Here is a 23,679-nt window from a genome sequence, read left to right as displayed (position 1 = left end):
GTGTGGTGGCCACTGTGAGAAATTTCCGATCTAAGCGAAATAAATGAGACGATATATCGAACATTCCGTATTTTATTGTGAATTATTTTGTGTAAAATGAAACAGAATAAAATAAGATTTTTGACGTGGGACACGTCTTTGTTTACTATACTGGGATGCATTCTGTAAAATTGGAAATGAAACGGGCAAATGTTGCGTCAGATTTCAAACGTTAATAACAGCATAACCACATGATGGATAATAATAACCAATATGTTGTTGGATAGATAAAATGTATAACAATTTTGTAACATGCTAATTATCACTCTAATTTCATTGCTAAGCGGTAAAATTGATGAAAAATTTCAATAACAAATTTACGTCAATAGTGAACCAATTACATGCGAGCATTCCTAGCACAGACAACGTGAATGGACACCATCCGTTCCCTGTGATATTCCCTGTATCAATTTCGAAATAAAAATTGACAGAGATTCCCCGTCCCAATAGGTCAATTTATTTTTGCTTCCATGAGCTTAGACTAATGTGATGTCTCGAAGGTAAAAGTTTTCCTAAAAGTTTGAAACAATACCCATCCTTGAACAATTTCTAAACCTGCGTGTTAGGTTCTGAAGAACCTAATAAAAACTGATGTCTTGAAAGAAAACATGCCGGTAAAAGCAACAGTACCAGTGGAGTAAAGAACCGCAGGTCTCTCGTCGTCTATGATTGCAGTGGTACTCTTCTATTCGTACATTTCAGCGGTACACTTCTATTCGTACTGCAGCGGTACTATTCGTATTGCAGTGGTACACTTTTGTTCGTACATTTCTATTTGTATGCAATTGAGGAAAAACTGCAATGCTGCTGTTGATGGTGATTGAAAGTTTATCTCATAAATATGATTGCCATAAATTACTCAACAAGAATTGTAAATTTTTGCAACGGATATTTATTTAATTTTATCTTCGATATTCACTAAATAATCTTGACCGGATAATATCGAAAGAGTAAATTCCTAAATATATACATTTATAGAAGAGTAAGAGCCTGCGAATGCTTGTTATTTTTTTGTTTGTTTATTTAGTGAGATTCGTACAGAATCTCTTTTACATTTCAAAATTGTTGGATGATATATGATTATTCTAAGCTTTACCATAATAAACGTATATTTCCTGTCTACGTAATACAGCGAATGTAGTTGTAGGCAAATAAACAAAATTGTTAAGCAAAAAAAAAATTTAATTGTGGATTGCTACGATTTTTTGCTGGAACTTGTTAATAATTTCGTTTAAAATATTTTCTTCTGTTTGCTAATTGATGAACCTTTGTAAGGGCTTCCATATTATTTTGAAAGTAAGATCCATACTATAGATTTGATTTAATTACAGTTAAATAAAACAAAACCATTCATTATGATAACGTAAGTATTATTGGATTTGGTTTTTGAGGATATAGAGTTAATTCTGACTTTGACGCATTACGAGAAATTCTTTGTGCTTCTTCAACAAGCACGATATGCTTGTGCCTTGTCAAATACATATTTTTTGCACAAAAAAATACTACAGGCATAATATCGCCAAATATAAATGATATTCTTTTGAGTGTTGTTGAATATATTCCAAATATTGATTTCCAAGGAGGCTGAAAATAAAAATACGTACAGTCGCTGAGCAAACACATTGATTCTGTCTGCAGACTCTGTATATTTTGTAACAAAAAATCCCCTGATTACAGTGTTTAGTCCCACGTCACCATTTCATACAACCCTAGGGCTGTATACCTTGTAGTATTTTTTACAGTGTACGAAGATATTTAGATGTAATTTTCAATTACAGCTTCGTTTCATTTGTTTACTTTCACAATTAATAGGTGGTGTGCATTATTCCTAATTTCTTTCTCGAGGGAAATTGCAATCATTCGCATTATTGCTAAATTGCAAGCTGGTGCCACCTTTACCAGATCGAGTCAGTTTTACTCCATTAAATTTACATGGAACGTTTCGGAATATACCGCTAGATAGTATTATTTGCAACTGGTGAGCAGCCGTTTTCCCCAGTTAACATCTTCGCCATTTAGCCAAAAACATATCAAAATGAGGCCGCAAATTTATCAAATGTAATGATTCACTTTTGATTATTGTTGACTTAGTTTTGACTGGTTTTGTCATTTCAGTCGTTTTTGTCGATTTGTACCTTATTAGTAGAGGCAGTGGTAATTCGCGGCAAAAAAGTGGCAAAACAGAAAATATTCGAATGTCGCGGTAGTTTCGCGGCACCGTTTTTCTTTAGAAAATACTTAATAAAGTGATTTTTTCTCTGGTAAATACAAGAAACAACTGTTTTATTAATTTGATGTACGGTTATTTAACCGCACAATTCATAATTTCTTTACATTACTAACTAAGAGCACGTGCTGTGTCAGATTATTTTCAGTTATATTGTGGTGTCGTTAAGCACGTATTATTCATGTTATACTGGCTTAAGGTGCGTTCCGTATCTACCGAGTTTCCGGAAATCGATAAATATTCAATTGCCAACCGGGAAAATTCAGGTAAACGTCCGCGATTCGAGTACCTGCCAACATTTTAATGCCAATCACACTGTCGATTATTTTAAAAAAGATGCTGGCTTGTAGGCGTCCCTCATTCATCTTGCAATTTGGATTTATGGCTGCACTCTCAGAAATTCTATCATGCACGCCACCAATCGCAAAATTCAGTTAGGTCAATTTGTCCCAATCCACCCATATTAGAGTACGGCGAGCATATATTACAGTAGGTTTTCATACATCCAAAATACTAACTTTTTTGTGTTAAATGATAGAGGAATGGCTTATTCAGCAAAGTTTTAGAACGTGAAAAAACATGAAACTTTGCTGAACAAATAAAATTCCTATCTTCATTGGGTACAGAGCTAAAGCTTATATTCTATGAAAGTTACTTAAAAGTTAGTTTTTTTGTACTTAACTTTTGTTAGTTACATTTTAAAAGAAAACATGTGTTTTAAAGAAGCATTTTGGCTTACAAAACACATGTTTTTGTTGAAGACCACACATCTTCAGGACATTTCCTTACAAAATTATAGCACATTCCAGCATATTTTTTCGATAACTTTAACAACGTATAAAGATTAGATAAAGATTAGGTGGATTGGGACAGATGTAACTTATAACAGTACTGAGCCCTCGAGCTAAACTTCGAGAAAAAGTATTATTATCATGATTCTACTTGCCCCTTTTTACTTTATATGTTCTTAAAGTTATCCAAAATATAAACTAAAATATGCTATAACTTCGTAAGGAAAAGTCCTTGAGATGTTTGGTCTTCAACAAAACGTGTGTTTTGTGTACCCAAATGGTTCTTTAGAACAACGTTTTCTTGTAAAATGTAACTAACAAAAGTTAAGTACAAAAAAATAACTTTTAAGTAACTTTTACATAAAATACTCTGTAACTCTGTTCCAAATGAAGATAGGAATTTCATTTGATAAGCAAAGTTTCATACTTTTGCTAGTTCTAAAACTTTGCCACATAAACCATTCCTCTATCTCTTAACACAAAAAAGTTAGTATTTTTAATATATGAAAACATACTGTAACATATGCTCGCCGTGCTCTAATATGGTTGGATATTGGGGCACCGCGTGACGTCTCTTTTGTTTGTTACTTCCGATGTATATGTAAAAATTTTGGAAGTAACAAAACGATCACTATTACCTGCAAAGCCTTGGTGCTACATTCCGAATCGGAGCTCGGCCTTCTGTTTATTGATACACAGACTTCGCAACTGTTTAGTGTACAGGACAATTGCGGGGCTAACGCTACGATCCTACTGACACTAACAGTCTCTCCAGAAAAGGGCCTCGAACCTTGTAGAGCCAGCAACGTATCCCTCGACCCACTGAGAGATTACTTCCACTATCACACATGGTTTCGTAGTGCTTTTTATATCACTATAATTAGTTTTATTTACAGGCTGGAAAAGGATTGATCGTGCACTACAAAAAGCAGTGTTGTCAAATTCAAAAACAGAATAGAGCTCTGATACTCTCTTATTAGTTTAAGTCTGGCTACATCTCATATTCGAAACCCTTTCATCTTTTCTCTTTTAATTGATTCAGTTATAACTTCTTCTTGAATTCGTTTGACTCAGTTTGATTTGAATTTTTCATTGATTTATTTAAAACTCAGTTTTGTTTCTTATATGGTTCCATTTTGTTCAATGTTTCTTACATTATTTATTAATATTTATTTATATCGAACATATATTTTTTGGCTTATTTTTCCCCAAGTTTTACGTATATTAGACACAATTTAACCACTGTTTGATAAATAGTCATTAATACTAGAAATAAGAAATAATACTAATAACTAGAAATATAAAATCGAAAGTCAACTTTTTTGTATTTATTGTTGATTATAAGACTTATTTTTAACTTTACCGATTGTGTTATTTATTTATTCGATTCGACAAAATCACAGCAAAGTTTTAGTTTAATCTTGACCAGGTTCAAACACAGTTTGTTCGCAGATGTTACACAGTTTACGCATTCATTTTAAAGCAGTTTCGGTATAATCTTGGTACAGGTGTTTAGGCTAAATAAGATGCTGTCTCTGCTCAAACCAATCGTTTTACTAAAGACTGGAACGCGCAAAAATTGGTCGATTTCAAATTGGTGTATTTCGGTTAAAAATGCATTAAAAAACCTTGAAATGTTGCATTTGGAAGTTTAGTGTATATACAACGGTTGCCAAAATTAGTTTTCACCGGTTGCTCTCCAGTTTTCAAAATGGCGTCCAAGCAAGAGAAACAGCGTGTCAAAATTGTGCTCGCGCAGCAAGAGAATCCGACGTTCTCGCACGACAAGTTGGCAAAATTGCTGGATGTGGCCAAATCGACCGTAACATATGTTTTAAAAGTGTTCGAGGAGCGTCTGTCGACCGCCAGGAGCCTCGAAGCGGCGGCAATCGTAGTTCGGATGTGGCAGCGACGACAAAGATAAAGATCTCCATCAGATACGTCACTGGCAAGCTCATTGTCTCCCATAATAATGTGCAGCGGGCCAAGAAACGAGCCGGGCTGTCGACGTTTAAGACGTGGAAGGTGACGAATCCAGATTTTGAACAAAACACCTAGGCAAAGCGGTGGTCCGGAAAACTGTAATCTGCTTACAAAGTTCGACTGTGGGTGGCGAAACTTATGTGAAGGTTGATTTCAAGCAGCTTCCGGGACAGAAATTTTATACCGTACCAGATAAAGGGAAGGTGGCCTAAATTTTCAAAACCATCAAACTATCGAAGTTCCCGAAAAAATACCTCGTCTGACAGGCCATATACACGTGTGGTCTAAAAAGAGGCATTTCCATCACTACGAAACCATCAAACAAGAGATCTATGTCCAGGAGTGCCTGGAAAACCGGCTGCTACCATCCCTAGAGAAACATAACAGACCAGTGCTGTTCTGGCCGGACTTGGCAACCTACTACTATGGGAAAAAGGCGATCGAGTATGTCGATCGAGTATGACTATGATACGAACAACGTGGTTGTGGTACCAAAAAACCACAATCCTCCTAATAGCCCAGAACTCCGCCCTATCGACCAGTATTAAGACTTGGTCAAACGGAATATCAAAAACACTAATAAATCCATCGAAAACGAGCAGCAGAATGAATCTTGCTTACGTTCGGCGATGAAAAAGGTCGATAAGACCACTGTACAAAATTTAATGAAAGGAATTAAGCAGAAGGCACGGCAGTTTGGATTTGGCAAACCAAAATAATAAACGAACATTTTTTCCTTCAAATATATGAGTTGAACTACCAAAAGATAAGTTAAAAGATTTTTGTATTATGAATTTTGACTGAAAAAAACGATTTTTTTCTTGACCAATTTTTGCGCGTTCCAGTCTTTAGTAGATGGTGGCTAGGATGGTCCTAATTGAGTACCAGCGAGAGGCAGCAGTAGCGACAGCGGATAGTAACAGCGCCAACAAATATCTGTAGTGGTAGTAGCTGCGCTAGTTTCAGCGGTAGTGATAGGTGCAGCAGCAGTTTTTCTATTTAAAAGTTACCTTTGTGCGGTAGCAGCAGAATCCTCCAATGAAAAGCTGCCGTACAGTAAATTCTACGGATCGTCAAATTTTCGGTGTGAAAATAGCTTTCCACTGTATTATCAAAAGAATGCGTTGTTACCATAGTCGGGGATAGCACGAGTAGTGTAGTGTGACCGGGTGACACCAGGGGCAGAAAATGTGGGTGTCACCCCTTTCCCCCTAGGTGTCACCCCCACCAGCTTGCAGTGGAATCATTTTATTATAAAAAATTGTGAGAGTTAGCAGTTTTTTTCCAATTGCACTAAGTCTACCCATTTTTGAAAAATTGGTTGAGATTATATTTTGAGAAGCAAATTTATATATATTTTTTGGCCCTTTCAAAGGTGACACTTATGATTTTTTTTCACATGGATGTCACCCGGGGTGGACCAACCCCCTCCCCACGCTACGTCAGTGGATAACACCGAGATGCGATTAGCAGCATATACGATATTAATTTAAACAACAAATTGTTCTTTTGAGGACAAATCAAAGACTTAATGGAAGAGTTGATATTTTTGAATACCAGTAGGGGTACTGGGGGTAAGCCCGGCACTGAGGGTAAGACCGTCACCCCTAAGATTTTACTAGAAAACGCTAATTAACTGTGTTTTGGAATATGTAAAGTGTTGGTATTTAATATTTTAGACATTTTAAGACACATCGAAGCCACCCTGAAGCGTCAAACGTCAAAATAATAGACAAAACATATGCTACTGCAGCTGATGCGTAAACAGATGTATTTTTCGTGAGTGGAACTTGAGCTTTCATTCATTTGAAAAGACTAAAATATTTTTTCGTTGCTCTACAATTTATTGCCTGTACTGTTAGCAATCACAGGAAATCGATCTGAGGTAAATTGAAGCGATAAATTTGTAGAAATACTCTTTTTAAAAAAATGTGTGCTGTCGGAGTAACACCGTCACCCAGTGAGTGGGGTAAGCCCGACATGGTCTGAGGCTAGTTGGATGTTACTGACACCTATTTCTCATCTATTACCAATGTCTCGCTGATAAATAAGTTAATCAATCGACTTAGAACCATGCACTCAAGCTCTTCTGTGATTTATAAAATATTCCAAGGGTTATTAGAGGTGCCAAATGTACTGAATCAAGTCACAAAACTGACCCGGTGGTATTTGAAATATGCTCCGGTGTGGTCAATGTGATCCTGGCTTGAATGAAACTAGTTAATAATATGATTTAAAGTGCCACATGATAGGCTTGCCCAGTATCAAATTCTTTCATTGTTTATACATAATGTTCACCGGAACTTGTTCCGGCAATCTGCCTAGAACCAGCTAACCGACAACAACCATATTAAATGGTAACATACAGAAATGTAAGATCTCTCATTCGGCGGTTTCCGAATTCAAATTGGTTCAGTTGATTCGAGTTAATTCATGAACAAACTTAGGTGCCGGTGTTACCCCCAAGGGGTGCCGGTTTCACCTGCACTGATTGCTAAACGTCGTTTTTTATCTTAGTTTAAAAACTTCACTATTCCTTGTAAAATAACGGTTTGAAAGTACTGAAAACCTTCACATCTTGTAGAAAACAATCTGAGCAATGATTCTGTGAAAGAAATATAAATATATATTCGCCATCAAGTGCTACTAAAGAATCATTTTCCTTAAAGGGCCGGGCTTACCCCCAGTACCCCTAGCAGTAGTGGTGGTAGCAGCGTCAACGGCAGGTGCAGCGACACATCCGATACAGGAGGATTGTATGCAAAGCCGCAAGGTTGACGTAGAACTACATAGGGCTGTTACAACACTGATAGTTACTAACATTACGATTGACTATCTAATATCAATGTTAAAAATTTCATCGAACATTAATACAATAACTCAAATTTACGGCCTATAAATATTATCACGGTTCCAACAATACTCATAAACTAGTACTTGGCCATCTTTGGCTATTATCTAGAACCGAACGTCAATATCTTGAATTTCAAAATTACCATAAATCGACCCCAGATGCCATTCTTAATCTTTTTAGTGTCTTCACGTTCTTTCCTGAGTATGATTTTATTAGTAGTAGCTCTACGTCAACCTTGAGGTCGTGGCTTTGAATTCCTGTGGGGTACGTTTTCCACTGCGACTAGTTATTTGATCTATTGTGGCGGGCTCCGTTTGATGTAAGCCTCATTGGGGTATCCTATTACTATTAGATTGAGTGGTTTCCACTTGCTGACTATATGCATCGTCTCAATAAGGTTAGATTGAACGAATAAAGTTCACTGCCTCATTGGGAGAAGTCATCCAAATACTAATGGTTGTAATTAGTTTTAAGAGTGCGACAGACATCATCTTGCAATTTACATATCTGCTTTCAGTAATATTTGCCTGAGCACAAAGATCTTTCTTGGAGATATTGAGTAGTTTTTAAGGAACTGTTTTGTTGGACGACATAAATTTCCTCGATTGGCGGGCTGTTTTATTGTTTTTCCAGATCTTATCTTTTAATATTTGTCCCACTGCTCGAGTTTCATTTTGAGGGCACATTCTGAGATCCCACAAAATGGTTCTGGTCCTATAAATGGTTGCGTTGATCCATTTCTTGCCAACATCCCGGACGAACACATCCGATTCGCATAGATTCCCTAGGATTCCTCGCATTGGAATCGTGAGCGTCCGTGAGGAGTCCTAAAAAAATCCACAGGAATTCCGTGTTTATGCGACTAGGATTCTTGAATAAGAATCGTGTAATGAGAATCCATCGGATTCTGCAGGATTCCACATTGGAATCCGAAGACTTCTCATAACACGATTCTCATTCAAGAACCCTAGTCCGATACACAGGGCATTCCTGAGGATTCTTTTTCCAGGATACCTTAAAGAGAACGCCAACGATTCCGATGTGAGGAGTCCTAGGGAATCTATGCGAATCGTATGTGTTCGACCGGATGTATATAAATTAATTCTACCCGCGACGTCAACCGAACGAACACACAGCTTTCCCATAGATTCCCTAGGATTCCTCACATCGGAATCGTTGGCGTCCTCTTTAAGGTATCCTGGAAAAAAATCCCCAGGAATGCCCTGTAAATGGGACTAGGGTTCTTGAATGAGAGTCGTGTTATGAGATGACTTCGGATTCCAATGTGGAATTCTGTGCAGAATCCGATGGATTCTCACTACATGATTCTTATTCAAGAATCCTATTCCCATAGACACGGAATTCCTGAAGATTCTATCAACTATCGGAATCGGATGGAAATTTCAAAAGATACAAGAATCCCAATTTTTTGGTCCCTGGTATCCCATCGTGCTCAAAACGGTTAAAGTGAGAGTTTTCGTATCCGAAGAATTTTCATTACACGATTCTCATTCAAGAATCATAGTCCTATAGACAGGGCTGGTTGTCTGGAGGATACCTACTTGCGGACGCCCACCATTCCCATGTGAGGAATGTTAGGGATTCTATGCGAAACCTATCGGTGCAACGAACATATATGGTCGGTGTTAAGTCAGACCGGACCAAGTCGCAAAATTGAAAAAAAAAACGAGTTAATGATAGCATTAATCAAGATTTACTTAAGCTACATCACATAACAACCAGAGTTGATTTATCTCTCAAATAGCAAAACTTATGGCATATTTTTTTCTGAATGATCAAAGAAAAGCAATCATAGTGTGCAGTCAGAACGAACCAACTGTTAGGTTATTGGCAACTACAACCCAGTCACATGTTGTTAAAAATCAGCAAATAGACGACTATTCAGCAATTTTTTGGATTTCTCTTTATTAGAGGATACTTTCTTCCATTATTCACCGGAATCATGTATGTTTTACAGACAGAAATGTACTTGAATGTATTTTTTGACAAATTTTGCTATCGCTACGCTGACCATATATCACGCTTTATAGTGTTCAGATAGAGTGGACCATGTGCCAAGCAGAAAAAAGTTGTAGTTACCGGAACTATTTGCATTGGTTTGAAGTCAGCATAAGTTGATTTCAAAGCGGCCATGTTCCAGAACCCGTTAGACAAATGAGTATACTTTACCAGTAAAAGAAAAAAGAGTAAATGGTCCACTATGATTGAACATATAATCAAAAAATGTTAGTCTTTAGTGTGAGTAACACAAAAATTTTCTTTTTTAAAAACAAGTTCCGATTATAATAGTGATTCTGACCTCAAAAATAAGGATTCTACCAAGGAATCATATCCTAAAAAGGTTGATAAAAATGATAATAAAGTGAGAGAGGATGGTTGCGAAAACATTCATTGAGTTTGTTCAATTACATGTTATATAACTTGTATTATTTTTGGTGCTGAGGAAGCAGAAAATAAAATTTTTAAACTTTTCAAATGTTCGATTGGCTGGATATAAATATTTTTTCAATTGGTCAGCCACAATGAACCACCTCATTACATATCATTCTTTCGTTCAGTCAGAGTGGAGCAACTTCACCTAGTCAGTTATGTTACCGGTCATTGTCGAATTCATAGCGCTGTTTTTCTTAATTGTCACTTTACATGATACAGTCAAAGAGTAACTCTAGCTCATAATACCAAAAATTACGCGGAAATATGGAAATCTTCGACTTTCACAGGTAGTCAACTTCAAACTCGTTTTTCTCGAAATAACCAAAATGTCACTTGGTTCGGTCTGACTTAACACCGACCATATATGAGTGTATTCTAACCGGGACGCCAGTCAAGTCAAATAGTGTGTCGGTGCTAGTTTCAGTTGTTGAAATTTGTAATTCTGTTCGCATATTCAGAGAAGTTTCATTCATATTCTGAGTAGCATTGGCCAAAAATTGCAGAAGTATTGATACTGGAGTATCGATAATTTTTCTCTAATGGCATCGATGCCAGGCTGATATCGAGGGCGGAGCATCGATACCAGCTGTATCGATACTCTGCCTGCTACTTGAAACAGGTCCATGAAAAGCTACCATTTTTTCGTGATCCATTAATACGGAAAATCAGAGGTGCCCAGTGTTTTTGAAAAATGTAAGCAACTATTCGAAAAACCGACAAAATCTGCTTAAAGTCTGAAAAAATTTGTCTGTGATTTGAAAAAATGCGTTCGCGCAGGCAAAAGTCTGCGAAAATTTTCACAGATATTGAGAAAGTCTGCGTAAATGTAAAGAAACTCTGACAAAAATCTGCAGAGACTCTGGAAAAAATATAATTATCTGCGAATCATTAAAAATCTGCACACCGCCTCTAACAATCTGCGTTTTGAAGACAAATCTGCATATTTTGTATCCTTACGGTCAATAGACCTAATGGTACCAGAATGGGACAGTGGTGACAGAATTATATGTCACACACACAAATCAATGCAATAGCATACGTGCGTCTGCGGCCTTATTTGAAATATAGGGCAGCACGATAATCCTGGCTTCTTATTCTCTACTGCCTGCCTTTTTGCAAAAACTTGGCGCTTACGATTTTGCTCTGCACAGACAGTATTACCAAATACGGCAGCATTTTTCTCGTAAGAGGCATGAAAACCGCCTTAGAAATGAGCGGGTATATTCAATCGTGTTGGTGTCTTTTACAAAAAGAGCACAAACCAAATTTCTGCACTGTTTGTAGAAGACTTTAACTCGATGGATCATATCCGCGCACTTCTACAAGGCTTTTCCGTTAGACAATTTGTAGCAATCAACAATATTTTCCGATTTTATAGTTTCTCTTCAGTATCGAAAATATATCGGGGCGAAAGTATCGATCCAGCTTGATATCTGAGTCGCTTGCATCAATAAAAAAAAATAACGATATTTAGGCCCCAAGGTATCGATACCATAAGTATCGATACGATATCGGCCAATGCTAATTCTAAGAAGCTGAAGCAACTTCGGCTTGATGCTAGATGAAAGCAAGATGCATGGTCAGTCGCAGTGTTCAGTTTACGTCGTTGATATATGTTTCTGTTTTTAGTCTTTCTAAATCATATCATTTCAGATTCAGATCAGAGAAAGCCAAGTAAACATACTGGTGAAGCTAGTTTGCTAAAATTGACTTTATTTAATGATTCTTTTTTTTTAAATCGCGGTAATTCAAAATACTACGTGAGAAACATGATTGATTCGAAGATCTGCTTAAAAAAATACGCGTCCAGTCAAAATACCGCGTAAAAACCCCTGGCAAGCAAACCGCGTTAAAATATTCCATCCATATCGCAAAAACGATTCATCGCACGATTCTGTCGAAAAGAAACCTAAGGATTCCTACAGTTAGATTCTTGAAGATTCCTACATTTAGATTCCATGTGCGATTCGCACAGATTCTGTTCGTATCGCAAAAATGATTCCTCGCACAATTCCGTCACCGAGTTATAGGTATCCTGAGAATTCCTAGTCCTACTCAGGATTCTCTGTGTGTTAGTTAGGAATATCAGCTTTTTCATTCCCTTCAGTACCAAAATGCCCAGGTACCCAAAATAGGTTCACTTTACTATTTCTAGCCGCCTGTTGTAGTAATTGAATACAATTCCAACCTTATTCTGAAGAACAAGAAGCGGATTTCAGTAGCTTGACTATCCGAAAATATACATATGGGGTGGGTCGTGGTTTCGCATTCAACTCTTATGTTTTTCACTAATTTTTGTATTATTTTTTAATTGTTAATATTATTCGACTTATTAAAAACTCATCTCCAGCTCAGTTTTAACAAATTTTCGACTTAGTTTTGGAAAATTCCTTTTTAATTCAAGTATATTTTCAAAAATTTCAACATTTTGATATTTAGCAGCCAGTTCAGTGTGACTGATTTCGTTTTGTTCATTTTTTTTAAAATTTTGACTCATGCTTGAGGTATTTTGCAATCATTTTTGTCTCTGATTCGAATTTTCAATTGACTTTGATGTATAAGACATCCATCTTCAGCTCTTTTTTGTGTTATTCTTACGTGTTTTCAGCTCATTGTGAATTTTTATTTTTATTCCACATCATTTTTGTTATTACTACATGTTGACACATTTTTTGGATCATCATGTCTTCTTTCTATCGTACTCATTTCTGATTTTCTTGATTCCATTTTAACGCTTTTATGACCTAGTTTTGATTTAAATAGAACTCTTTTTGGATCGTTTGCTTTAGTTTTGGTTTAGTTTTGACTAATTCTTGAATCAGTTTTGATTCATATGAGACCTATTTTCGACACGTTTACGGGTCACGTTTTGCAGATGACATTTTTTTTTCAACTTCGGGCCATTTTTAATTCTCTTTTGAATTATATTTCATATTTCTCATAACTCCTCTGACTCAATATTGACCTTATATTATTTATTGTTGACTTGTTTGATTTAATTTTGACTCGTCTTTGACTCAATTTTGATTAAGTTTCTACTATTTTTAAAAATTTTAACTATTTTTGATGCCCTTTCGTCATTTCTAACACTTTGATTTTTATGACCTTCTATTATTTTTTTTTTTGTGACTTTTGAGTTTCTTTTAATATTCTCAACACTTTTTACGTTTCAAATATTGTGTAGCCAGTTTAGTGCAACTTACATCTATAGAACGAAGTTATGATGCTTTTGACTCTGACAACTAACTGTCTGATCGAGATTCGATCAATGTTTACAAATATTTAATTAGAATCAACCTGTTTTTTACACATTTATAAGAGTTTCAAGGGATAATTTTCAAGGAGTACAATACACTTCAGGATAAAAAAAGTTCTGTTATGTGCTCTACATACCAAAAGTATATTAGTTTCAATTTTACGACACTCTAGCTTCGATTTTAGCTGCATTAAAGTCACAACGTAATCAAGCGAGTAATAACTAGACAAATCTTTTGATATTCTGATTTCCTGGATTTCATAAGAAATGTTATAAGTTAAGCTCAACTAAGCTTGCAGAATCTTAGTTTTTATAATAACAATGGTAGATACCTTGATCTCAATTTCCATACACCGAACAGTATCGTGAAATTTACGGCTTGTAACACTCGAACTGAAATTTCCATTAAACTGAAGAGAGAATATTCGCGAGCACTTGAAAAGTAGCCTAGCTATCAATCGGTAATGTAGACATGAGCATGAGCATGAGCATGATTGACCGCCCGCGGTTGCTACTCCATTATTGCCAGATCAGCTGTAATGGCACAGAGAACCAACGGATGATGTTTGGGACTAACATTCATCCTCAATGTGTAAAAACTGGTGACCTTAATCTTTTTATTAGGCAATACCAGCGCCGGCCGCATCCGAATGCAGGTCAATTGAGGAGTTTGTATAGGAATATGTTGACGTGATACTCGCTTTACTGGAAGCCGAGAACACCTTTGCACTTCCACGAGAAATCACTGGGATGTAGGAGAAAAGGGCAGGGTTTGCAGCAGGGTTCATTTTGGTAAATGATGCGCTGAGTTTGAGTACCTGGTTCATTATAACAAATATCGCGCGTACGAGTTAATTATATCTTTTACGGAAATCATAACGCGATCATTTTTTTTTTATAATGTAACACCGTAAAATTGAAGCGCACGCAAGGATACCGGACCTACGACTCATTAAGACAGACTAAAATATTCGGACACCTCCTTATGAAGAAACTCATTATGCAATTAACGAAACGTATCTCCAATTGATTTATTTCAGCCGGCTACACAATGTTACGAAAGCTACGAAAGTTGTATCCACATTAAAACTATAACGCGTTGAAAGCCTTTCTGTAGAAAATACGACCTTATGGAAGGTATCGATGCGAGGTGTCTAACCCGAATATCTGGCTCTATTTTCAACAAGTCGACGCTTTTCGTATGCTGTTCGTCTGTTCCTAAAAACGATTTTTTTTTTATTTGAGACCTATTTAGAGCAGAAAGATTATAGAATGCCGTGCCACGCACAGGTGTTTGTGTGCAAAATATTATATGACACGATGTGGACGATTTAGACCGATAGGTTTACTCGAAAGAAATACGGAAGTTATTAGTAAAGTTAAATTTATATATATTTTTTGAACGAGTCCGTTAATATGTTGAGTACCCTAGGACACCTATTTAGTAAAAAAATTGGCAGAATTCCATGCATTCAAAGCCTAAAAACTGAAGAAAATGCCAATATGCATATTTAACAAAGTATAGTAAAGTGTTTTGTTACACGAGGGTACCTATCCCTGCAACGTGGAACAACGTGCAACAAAACGCGTTATTTGAAAAAAAAAAACGTCATAAAAATCGTGTAAAGATGTAACTGAGCAAAAATACTTTACGATAGCATCTACCGTTACTGTTATTTACTGTCAATGATTCACGCGAGGACTAAAAGCCTTACAAAAAACCTGTAAGAAAACCGCATTATTTTTTAAAAAAACGACGGAAAAAACCGCGGTATTTGAAGAACCGTCGTAAAAAACGTGTAAAATAAAACCGTGTAAAAGAAGCCCTTACTGTGCAAACAAAGTTTATTTACAAAAAGCCAAACCAATCAAAATCCGAATATATAGTAGAACTCGTGTCAAGTCCACTTGTGAATTTCAACATGGTCAAATGAAAAAATGTGAATATTCAACAATTGTTCAAAAGCTAGAGAAATCATAGAAATCATGAATTGCAATAATATAGGAAGCGAATATATATATATATATATATATATATATATATATATATATATATATATATATATATATATATATATATATATATATATATATATATATATATATATATATATATATATATATATATATATATATATATATATATATAAATATATATATATATATATATATATATATATATATATATATATATATATATATGTTTATTTCTTTAACTCACGCTAATAAATGTTTGACTATATACTTAAACTTTCTCTATATAAGCGAAACGGCTTATCCTACTAACAGATTTTATTTTGTTCGTATGCATCTCCCCATCTATTACATGGGCAGCTTTATTGGTTAGTTTGTCTACCCGTCAGCGACCGGCGGTGGCGCTGCGAGCGTGAAAAATTAAACTTCACGGTTGGTGTTTTTTATGTCTGGTTCAGCTGATCTCAAAACTAACAAATAGCTTCAAAGATGTAACGGTACTTATCCTGCTAAAGGCCCAAATACACACACGGCATTGCAGTGGTGAAAGCAAGTCATATATGAAGCAAACAGTTTGCGTTTAGTGTGCGTGACTGGCATCGTCACTCTCGAGAATACATCACACAAACACCATATAACCCATATAATGCAAAAGAATGAGTAGGGATTCTTAGCTGGTGTTGTCTCTTTCGCGTTACTTTTTTTCTCTCGTTTGACCGCGTTGTCCGTGTCAAACCAAAAGAAAGCGTTCTACGCGAGCTTTTTCAATGAACGATAACTTGTGTCATACTGCTCACACTTTAGACACATTTTACACGACCGAAGATTTTTAATGTTCATTTTAATGATTTTTCACTAAACGATGCACTCGAACCTAATAACTTTTTCACTTCCGTACAAGCCGCGCACCAGTTTAACGTTTCTAAGGACTTATGCTGTTTAAACTTATAAAAACACTAATAATTTGAAGATTAACATAGAGCAAGCAGAACTGTGTGCTGATTGTTGGCCGTGCTGCCAGTTCCCCTCTCCTATCAATCGGTAATGTAGACATGTCGATAAAGTAGTTTACTCACATATCGGTTCGAGGTCAAAATGCAAACTTGTAACATCAGCGAAAAGCAAGCTTCCTTTTTGTCACCTCTGTCGTCAATTCGCACAACATGTCATAACTTTATTTACGAAAATTCAACAGCACTGTTCCTTCTGGGTTGTCGGTCGATTCGTTCTGCTTTCCATCGTAATAACAGCTGTCCACGTAACTACTATTGACCAAGGTGTACAGTGTAATTAAATAGCGAATTATCCATTGACACGGCATAGTAGTTTTTGTCCTGCCGAGTGACGCGGCCAGCAGAGAAAATGATTAATTATCATTTTCTGTTGACGAAAGTAATTTTCCCACTAGAGAGATACGAGCAAAAAAAAAAAGTTGGAACTAAATTGATCTTTGGCCTCAATGTATCTTCTATTTGCAGCAGAATCTCGACAATGGTGGCCGTCGTGCGTGAAGTTACCAAGTGTTATTATCGAAAGTGAAGGTTGATACTTGAAGCAGTATTGCCTGGAGCTAACGGCAAAAAAGGTCGTAGGTAATCAATGGACTTATTCAGGCGGGCAACGTTTTGCCCCAAATGAGAATAACTTCACTCGCTAAACCGCGCAACAATTGGCATGATGATTGGCGAATGGAGCAAACCCTGCCCTGCGTGCATGCCGAGTAATTCATGTTTTGGTCGCAACCTTCTGACCCTTACCGGGATCCATTGATAGTTTCCCAAATAGGGCGTCCCATGCGGAATCTTACATTTGCCAACCTTAATGAATGATCGCTTACTTGAACCGGCGGGGGCATGGAACAGCAGTGCGGGACAATAAGTGTGCAAATTTAGAAGTATTGCAAGTGGGTACTTCTACGTGCCTAGCGAGGTACTTGCGTCACCTACTGCTGCGTAGTTCAATCGTTTACCGCTTTGATGGATGATGAGGCTCCGGTCACGTGGCTATGATCTGATCGTCGTGTCCATTCAAACGGGTTTGCGTTTTGCGGGCTCTTCCCGAAATGCTTGTTCGGGAACTGGCAAAACATGGAAAGCAATTGCGGCGTCGAATTGTGACGCACATTTATCTTAATTACGAACAACATTATCACCTTCTTCAGCCGATCGCTTATGATCGATGTGCTATTCGGGACGACTCTGGGCAAAAAATAACTAGGTAATTCCTACTGAAAGTGAACTTGGAGTGAGACTAGTTCCAAGCAAACCCTCAGACGGATCAAGTGAACCGAAGGTAAAGTGTGACCAATGCGTGGAATCGGCGGATTAAGCGAGCAGCGAAAAAAAATGCGGCCTTACTTCATTCGCGTCAATAATCGATCAGACTAACGAAAAGAAGACGAAAACTTTTACTTTCAATCAACCGCTAGGGTATGAGCAGCTCCAAACCGAATACTCTTTTAAGTATGTATCGAATAGATACAATCCCAATATAAGTTCATTTACATTGAGCAAAAGCTGATAACAAAAATAACTAAACGCAGTTGATGAAGATACGGAAATATAAAATTACCACTCCTCAACTAGAGCACGCGTAATACAGCGAGTTACGCAAAAAGGTTGAAGTTGCATTCGAGTAACAGTGATTTCTTTTTCACCATCACGAATGCCTTTGTGATCGTAGATGCTGGTTTGACTTCTCGTTCCAGCTAAAAGAATAACTTCGACACGCAAGCCATCGAAATCCCCTCGAGGTCAAGTCCGTCCAGCCAGGTATTGGCTGAAAAATTAATCCGTAAAAATTACCTGAATGAAACACAGCATTTCTCAGTCAGCGGACCTTTTTGACTTCTTTTCTCTCCCTGGATAAATATCGGATCGGATTCGAAATCCGAACAGCATTCAAAAGGTACAGGGTTTTAATCCTGTTTTCGGTGCATATTTAGAATTAAACTGGTTGGTAAATATGGTTTTTTATGTTATGCTACACAAGATGTGCATTTCGTTCCATTGTAAGGCTGAGAACTTTTTTGTGATAATCGAACTTCTGAAAGTGAGTCAAGCTGAGATTCAGATTCATGATACTTAGCTCTGATAGCAAACGTAAAATCATCCAAACCATTGCTCTGTTCCAGCTCAATTAGCAGTAATTATTTTTCCATTTTCTCGTTTCTCTCGTTGCAGGAATCGTCACCAACTCTAACTTTAATCTCATCAAAAGTAAGTATAATTACCCTGATCTGGCTGATAGACACTGCGAGTGACCCCCTTATGGTGAAATTACTATCATTACCAGCATTGTCCCTCCATCATGTTTCCCCATCATTGAAAACAGATTTACAACGAAAAAATACGTATCTAAAAAAGAACGAGACGCACTGAACAAAAACTATTCGTAATAACACGTAACCGATTCATAGCTACTTTTTGGTACAAACACACATACATACACACCCGAAAGCTATGGTGGGATGTGAAATAGGAAAAAAAAAGCAATTAAAGGTAGACCCTTTCCGTCTCACGGCTCTCCGCTAGGCGGTGCGTGGTACAATTTGCAATAGAAACCGAATCATCTTACGAAATATGAAAAACTACTAACCAAAATGTGTGGGCCTAAAATAGAGAGCCTCCAGTCCAGTGCTGCTGCTAAGCTAGTTTTGCGCGCAATCAAAGTGTAACGCGATTCCTAGGCTCGCTTTGCAACAGTGTTACTTTTTTGGCCTTCTCAAACCTGCTCTGATTAAGCAACAGTGAGGCAGCGCTTATGAAGCGCTTTCCATTCCCGCATAAATGAAATTGCTTTTTGGTATCAAAGAATGGAATGAAATTAATCACTTTTTACAAAATTTTCCTATAACTCTCTTCATATAAACTTTTCCCGCATTAGTATGTATTCATATTGAGACCAAGATATACTCAAGAAAAACTCTGTAGCTTTTAATGAAATTTTTATCGTTTAGTTTATAAAACAAATTTGAGAATTCTATAAGGTCCTATAAAATAATTCAGGGAAAAATTGAAATTTATTATTTCATATTAATGTTTAATTGGTATATAAAATTGATTTCTGGACTGAAAAATATGAATCACAGCTACTGCAGAGGATAGTCAAAATAAGTACAATAGGCAAATTTTTTATCAATTTTGAAATGGGATAACTTGAACAAGTATTGTTTGTTTTAAATAAGTCGAACATAATTCAACTGGGAAACTTTTAAAGTTGCATTCTCTGACCACAATAATGGTTTAGGATGTTGAAAATATTCCTGAATTCCAGTAGGCACCTCAAACCGGCTAATTTTTGGATGAATTTGGTAATGGGTTACCTGATGAAAATGCTTATTTGCGTCATTGACTTAGATGACAAAACCATTTCTGAAGCGGATGGTTCATCAAGATCAGGAATCGGCCAAGAACGCATCGAGAAATGGCTATTTTTCATCTGGAAGTCCCCAGAGGAAATATAGCGTGTGACATCTCTTTCTGCATGATTTTTCATCAGAAATCTTTCAAACGACATATTTCTGAATATACTCACTTAGATTTTATCGCCGAGAACTCAACAGCTGTTAAATTCAGCGAAATATTCTACAAGTTTTCGGCAGAATTTTCAAGAACTTCGGCAAACAAAACGGTATATCGATATATTTGCTGAATATTCGTCGAAATATATTGCTGACATTTGTTGAAAACTTCGCCGAACTAGATCAGCTGTTGGGAAGTTTGCCGAGGTAAATTAAGTGTGGCTGAATTGGCCACTTCCGGAACTACCTGAATGTTCTGGAGGAACCCGGAGTAGGCGGAATTTACATTTCTGCATCGAAATATAGCGTGCAACGTCTCTTTCACAGGATTTTCTATCAGGAATCATCCAAAAGACAAATTAATAAATATAAGCTCGTTAGCCACCCCCGGAACAACCTGGATGCCCCGAAGGAACCTACAGCAGGGTACATTTACATTTTTGAATCACAATATAGCGTGCGACACCTCTATCTCCAAGATTTCTCATCAGGAATTTTTCAAAAGACATATTCATGAATATAGGCTGCATTGGACATTCCAAGTATGATACGGATACTTTAAGGGATGTGGTAGTGGGGACATTTGCATTTTTGAATAAAATATACCGTGCGACACCTCTATTTTCAGAATTTTTCATCAGAAATGTTCCTAGAGACAATATTTGAATCATATTAACCCTGTCCCCGCGGAGAGAAATTAGTTTTTACCACGAAAAATGACCTTCAAATTTTTATTATTCAGCAACCACATATACAATTGGTACAAACTCTATTGCATATTGTAGATCAATTTGTTCTCTAACCGTATTGAATAGTTTCATCGGTGGAAATTTCAAGCATAGTTGTTAAACTGTTAGCAAAGTATAGATGTCGGGTGGTGCCATATGGCATCACCCGCGGGGAATGGGTTAAACACTATTTATTTTTAGCTTTCTAAACAATGTGAATTTTGGGAGTATTGAAGTAGCTCGTAGCTACAAGGTTACAGAGTCCGCTTTGACAAGCTATAATAGTCATGAGTTCGGATCTCGGTAGAAAATCAACCAGACTGTCGGAGTGACTTTTTTACGCATTGGTTTATTCTCAGCATCTCCCTACCCATCCCCCTACTTGACCCTTCCCCCACGCTAAATTCTGAAAGAAAAAAAAAACATAAGTTGACTGAATACCTGTAGGCAGTTATAATTGCCGATACTTGGCAAGGGTGACTAACGAAGCTCGGTAAAGAAGAGCAGTGGAATCTAAATATAGGTGTGTAGCGGGAAGGATAAAAGGATAAGAATCCGTCATTGACCACGGTGACAAAAGAAAACCTTTCTATCCGTTTATAGTCGTTAGAGATGCAGAGGTAAACTCGGTCTCTGGCATCTTACGGTGGCAACCTTGATAAAACGTAACTTGATATAACGTAACTTTCACCTCGATATAACGTAACTTTTTATGATGTATTGAAATTGAAAAAAAATGATACAGCAACTGTTTTTGGGATATAAATTGCTTCAAAAACAAGTTCGTAGTCAGTTTTGAAACCAGGAAACCAGTGCCAAAAACTGTCCTAAATGGGCATGGAAAAGGTTATGGAAAATAGGTTTTCGCGCATCTTTGAGTAACGATTAGGGTGTCCCAAAAAAATCTATGTTGAAAAAGTCAAGGTGCTCAGCCCTATATTGAAAGATAATGTTATTTATAGCATTTTTGTAGAACATTTCCACTTTCTAAAAAATTGTTTTCAGGTTGCCCAAACGTGATTTATGAAAAACTGACTTTTTCAAGCTACAAAACCAATCTTTTGCACTTTTTTCAAATCTGTTCGACTCCATAATTTTTCCATATGTTTTTTATTTTTGTGGGGTTGTTTTTGAATATTTTTTCATGGTTCAGTTCAGCATTGCATTCAGTTTTCTAACTCACAGAGCCCAGCCCATTAAACATTACAGAAAAATTAATTTTTAAATAAAATCCTTAAAATATAAAATTTTGATCAAGGACTGTAATTTTTATTGCAAAACGGGATTTACGACGAAAATTTACATAAAAAGAGATACTTGATATCTTATCGGGGAGCTGAGGTATTGTCATTTTTATATATGATAGAGAACTATGCATTTTAAAAAATATGTTAAAGAACTGTTTTGTTTTATGAGATAAAAAATAACAATGTTGAGAAAACAAATGCATTTTTGGATGGCTGATTACTTAGTAGAAGGTTTAAAAATTTGGAAAAATCTGCGAAAAAGTTAGAACGAAAATTGTGATTTTTAGTGCCTTCTACTAGAAAACTCAATGTTGCTCGTAATTGTAAGAGATAGAAACTTGATGTCTTCGGTAAAGTTTCTTGTTTGTGGATAACCTTAAACTATGTCGAAGACACCTTGCGTCTATCTTATTCTGATTAAAAAGTAATTTTTTATCTCACTTATTGGTGGATTGATCACCCATCTTCTTACATTAAAAGATGCAGATGAAAAGATGAAGATTTTGAATATCCTGCAACTTCTTCGAACATAGCTCTTGGCTATAATCAACATCCGAATCACTATTTAGGAAATTATACGCACAAATGGCAAAATAAAACAAGGATCTTTTTTCATGTGAATTTTCGTCTTGAATCCCGCTTTGCAGTAAAAATTCAGTTATCGATCAAAAAAATATAATATCAATATAGTTATTGATCAAAAAAATATAATATATTTATATGTGTTTTGAAGGGTTTTAAAAATTATGAGAAAAATTCACTTTTTTGTGATGTTCAATGCGCTTTGTGAGTCAAATGATTGAATGCGATGCTAAACAAAATCATACAAAATATGCAAAAACAACCCCACAAAATTAAAAAAAATATATTCAAAAATGTAGATATCGAACAGATTTGAAAAAAAAAGTGCAAAAGAGTGGTTTTGTAGCTTAAAAAAGTCATTTTTTAATAAATCACGTTTGGGCAACCTGAAAACAATTTTTAAGAAAGTCAAAATGTTACACAAAAATGCTATAATTAACATTATCTTTCAATTTAGGGCTGAGCATCTTGACTTTTTCAGCATCGATTTTTTTTTTAACATTAACATTCTTGCATAAATTTGAAAAAAAAATTTTTTGCTTCGATATAACGTGACGAAAATAAAAATGAAGTATGACTGTACAGCACGGACAAACGACTACGAAATGTGCGGTTGTTTAAGCTCAAGCTCAAACTTAATTTGAATTTTGAGAAAGGAATCAGGTTGGGAGATAAATTAAGAGATAGAGAGATAAATAGAGATAAAGATAGACAGATATAGAAATAAAGAAAGAGATAGAGGTAGAGATGGAAATTATGAGAGATAGAGAAAGAGAAGCACAGAGAGAGACAGAGAGAGAGGGGGAGACGGAGATAGAGAGAGAGAAAGAGAGATAAAGAGAGGGAGATGTAGATAGAGAGAGACGGAGATAAGTAGAGACGGAGATAGAGAGAGACAAAGATAGAGAGAGACAGAGATAGAGAGAGAGACAGAGATAGAGAGAGAGACAAGGTAGAGAGAGAAACACAGATAGAGAGAGAGATAAGGAGAGAGATAGAGAGAGACAGATATAAAGAGAGAG

At 36.3% G+C, this 23,679-nt stretch overlaps 1 protein-coding gene across 15 annotated transcripts in view; it reads left to right on the top strand.

Moving 5' to 3' along the window:
* Window positions 1-23,679, top strand: part of LOC129729905 (voltage-dependent L-type calcium channel subunit beta-1) — a 468,159-nt gene that overhangs the window by 127,064 nt on the left and 317,416 nt on the right. For all 15 annotated transcript variants that reach the window (XM_055688787.1, XM_055688810.1, XM_055688805.1 and 12 more), the window contains exon 3: window positions 18,761-18,796. In XM_055688787.1, the coding sequence (XP_055544762.1) occupies window positions 18,761-18,796 (36 nt within the window). The remainder of the gene's footprint in view (window positions 1-18,760; window positions 18,797-23,679) is intronic.

Source organism: Wyeomyia smithii, chromosome 3 (genome assembly GCF_029784165.1).
Source record: "Wyeomyia smithii strain HCP4-BCI-WySm-NY-G18 chromosome 3, ASM2978416v1, whole genome shotgun sequence".
NCBI classification, from domain to species: Eukaryota; Metazoa; Arthropoda; class Insecta; order Diptera; family Culicidae; genus Wyeomyia; species Wyeomyia smithii.
Note: the sequence above shows the minus strand (reverse complement) of the source record. Positions and strands in the feature narration are given on the sequence as shown.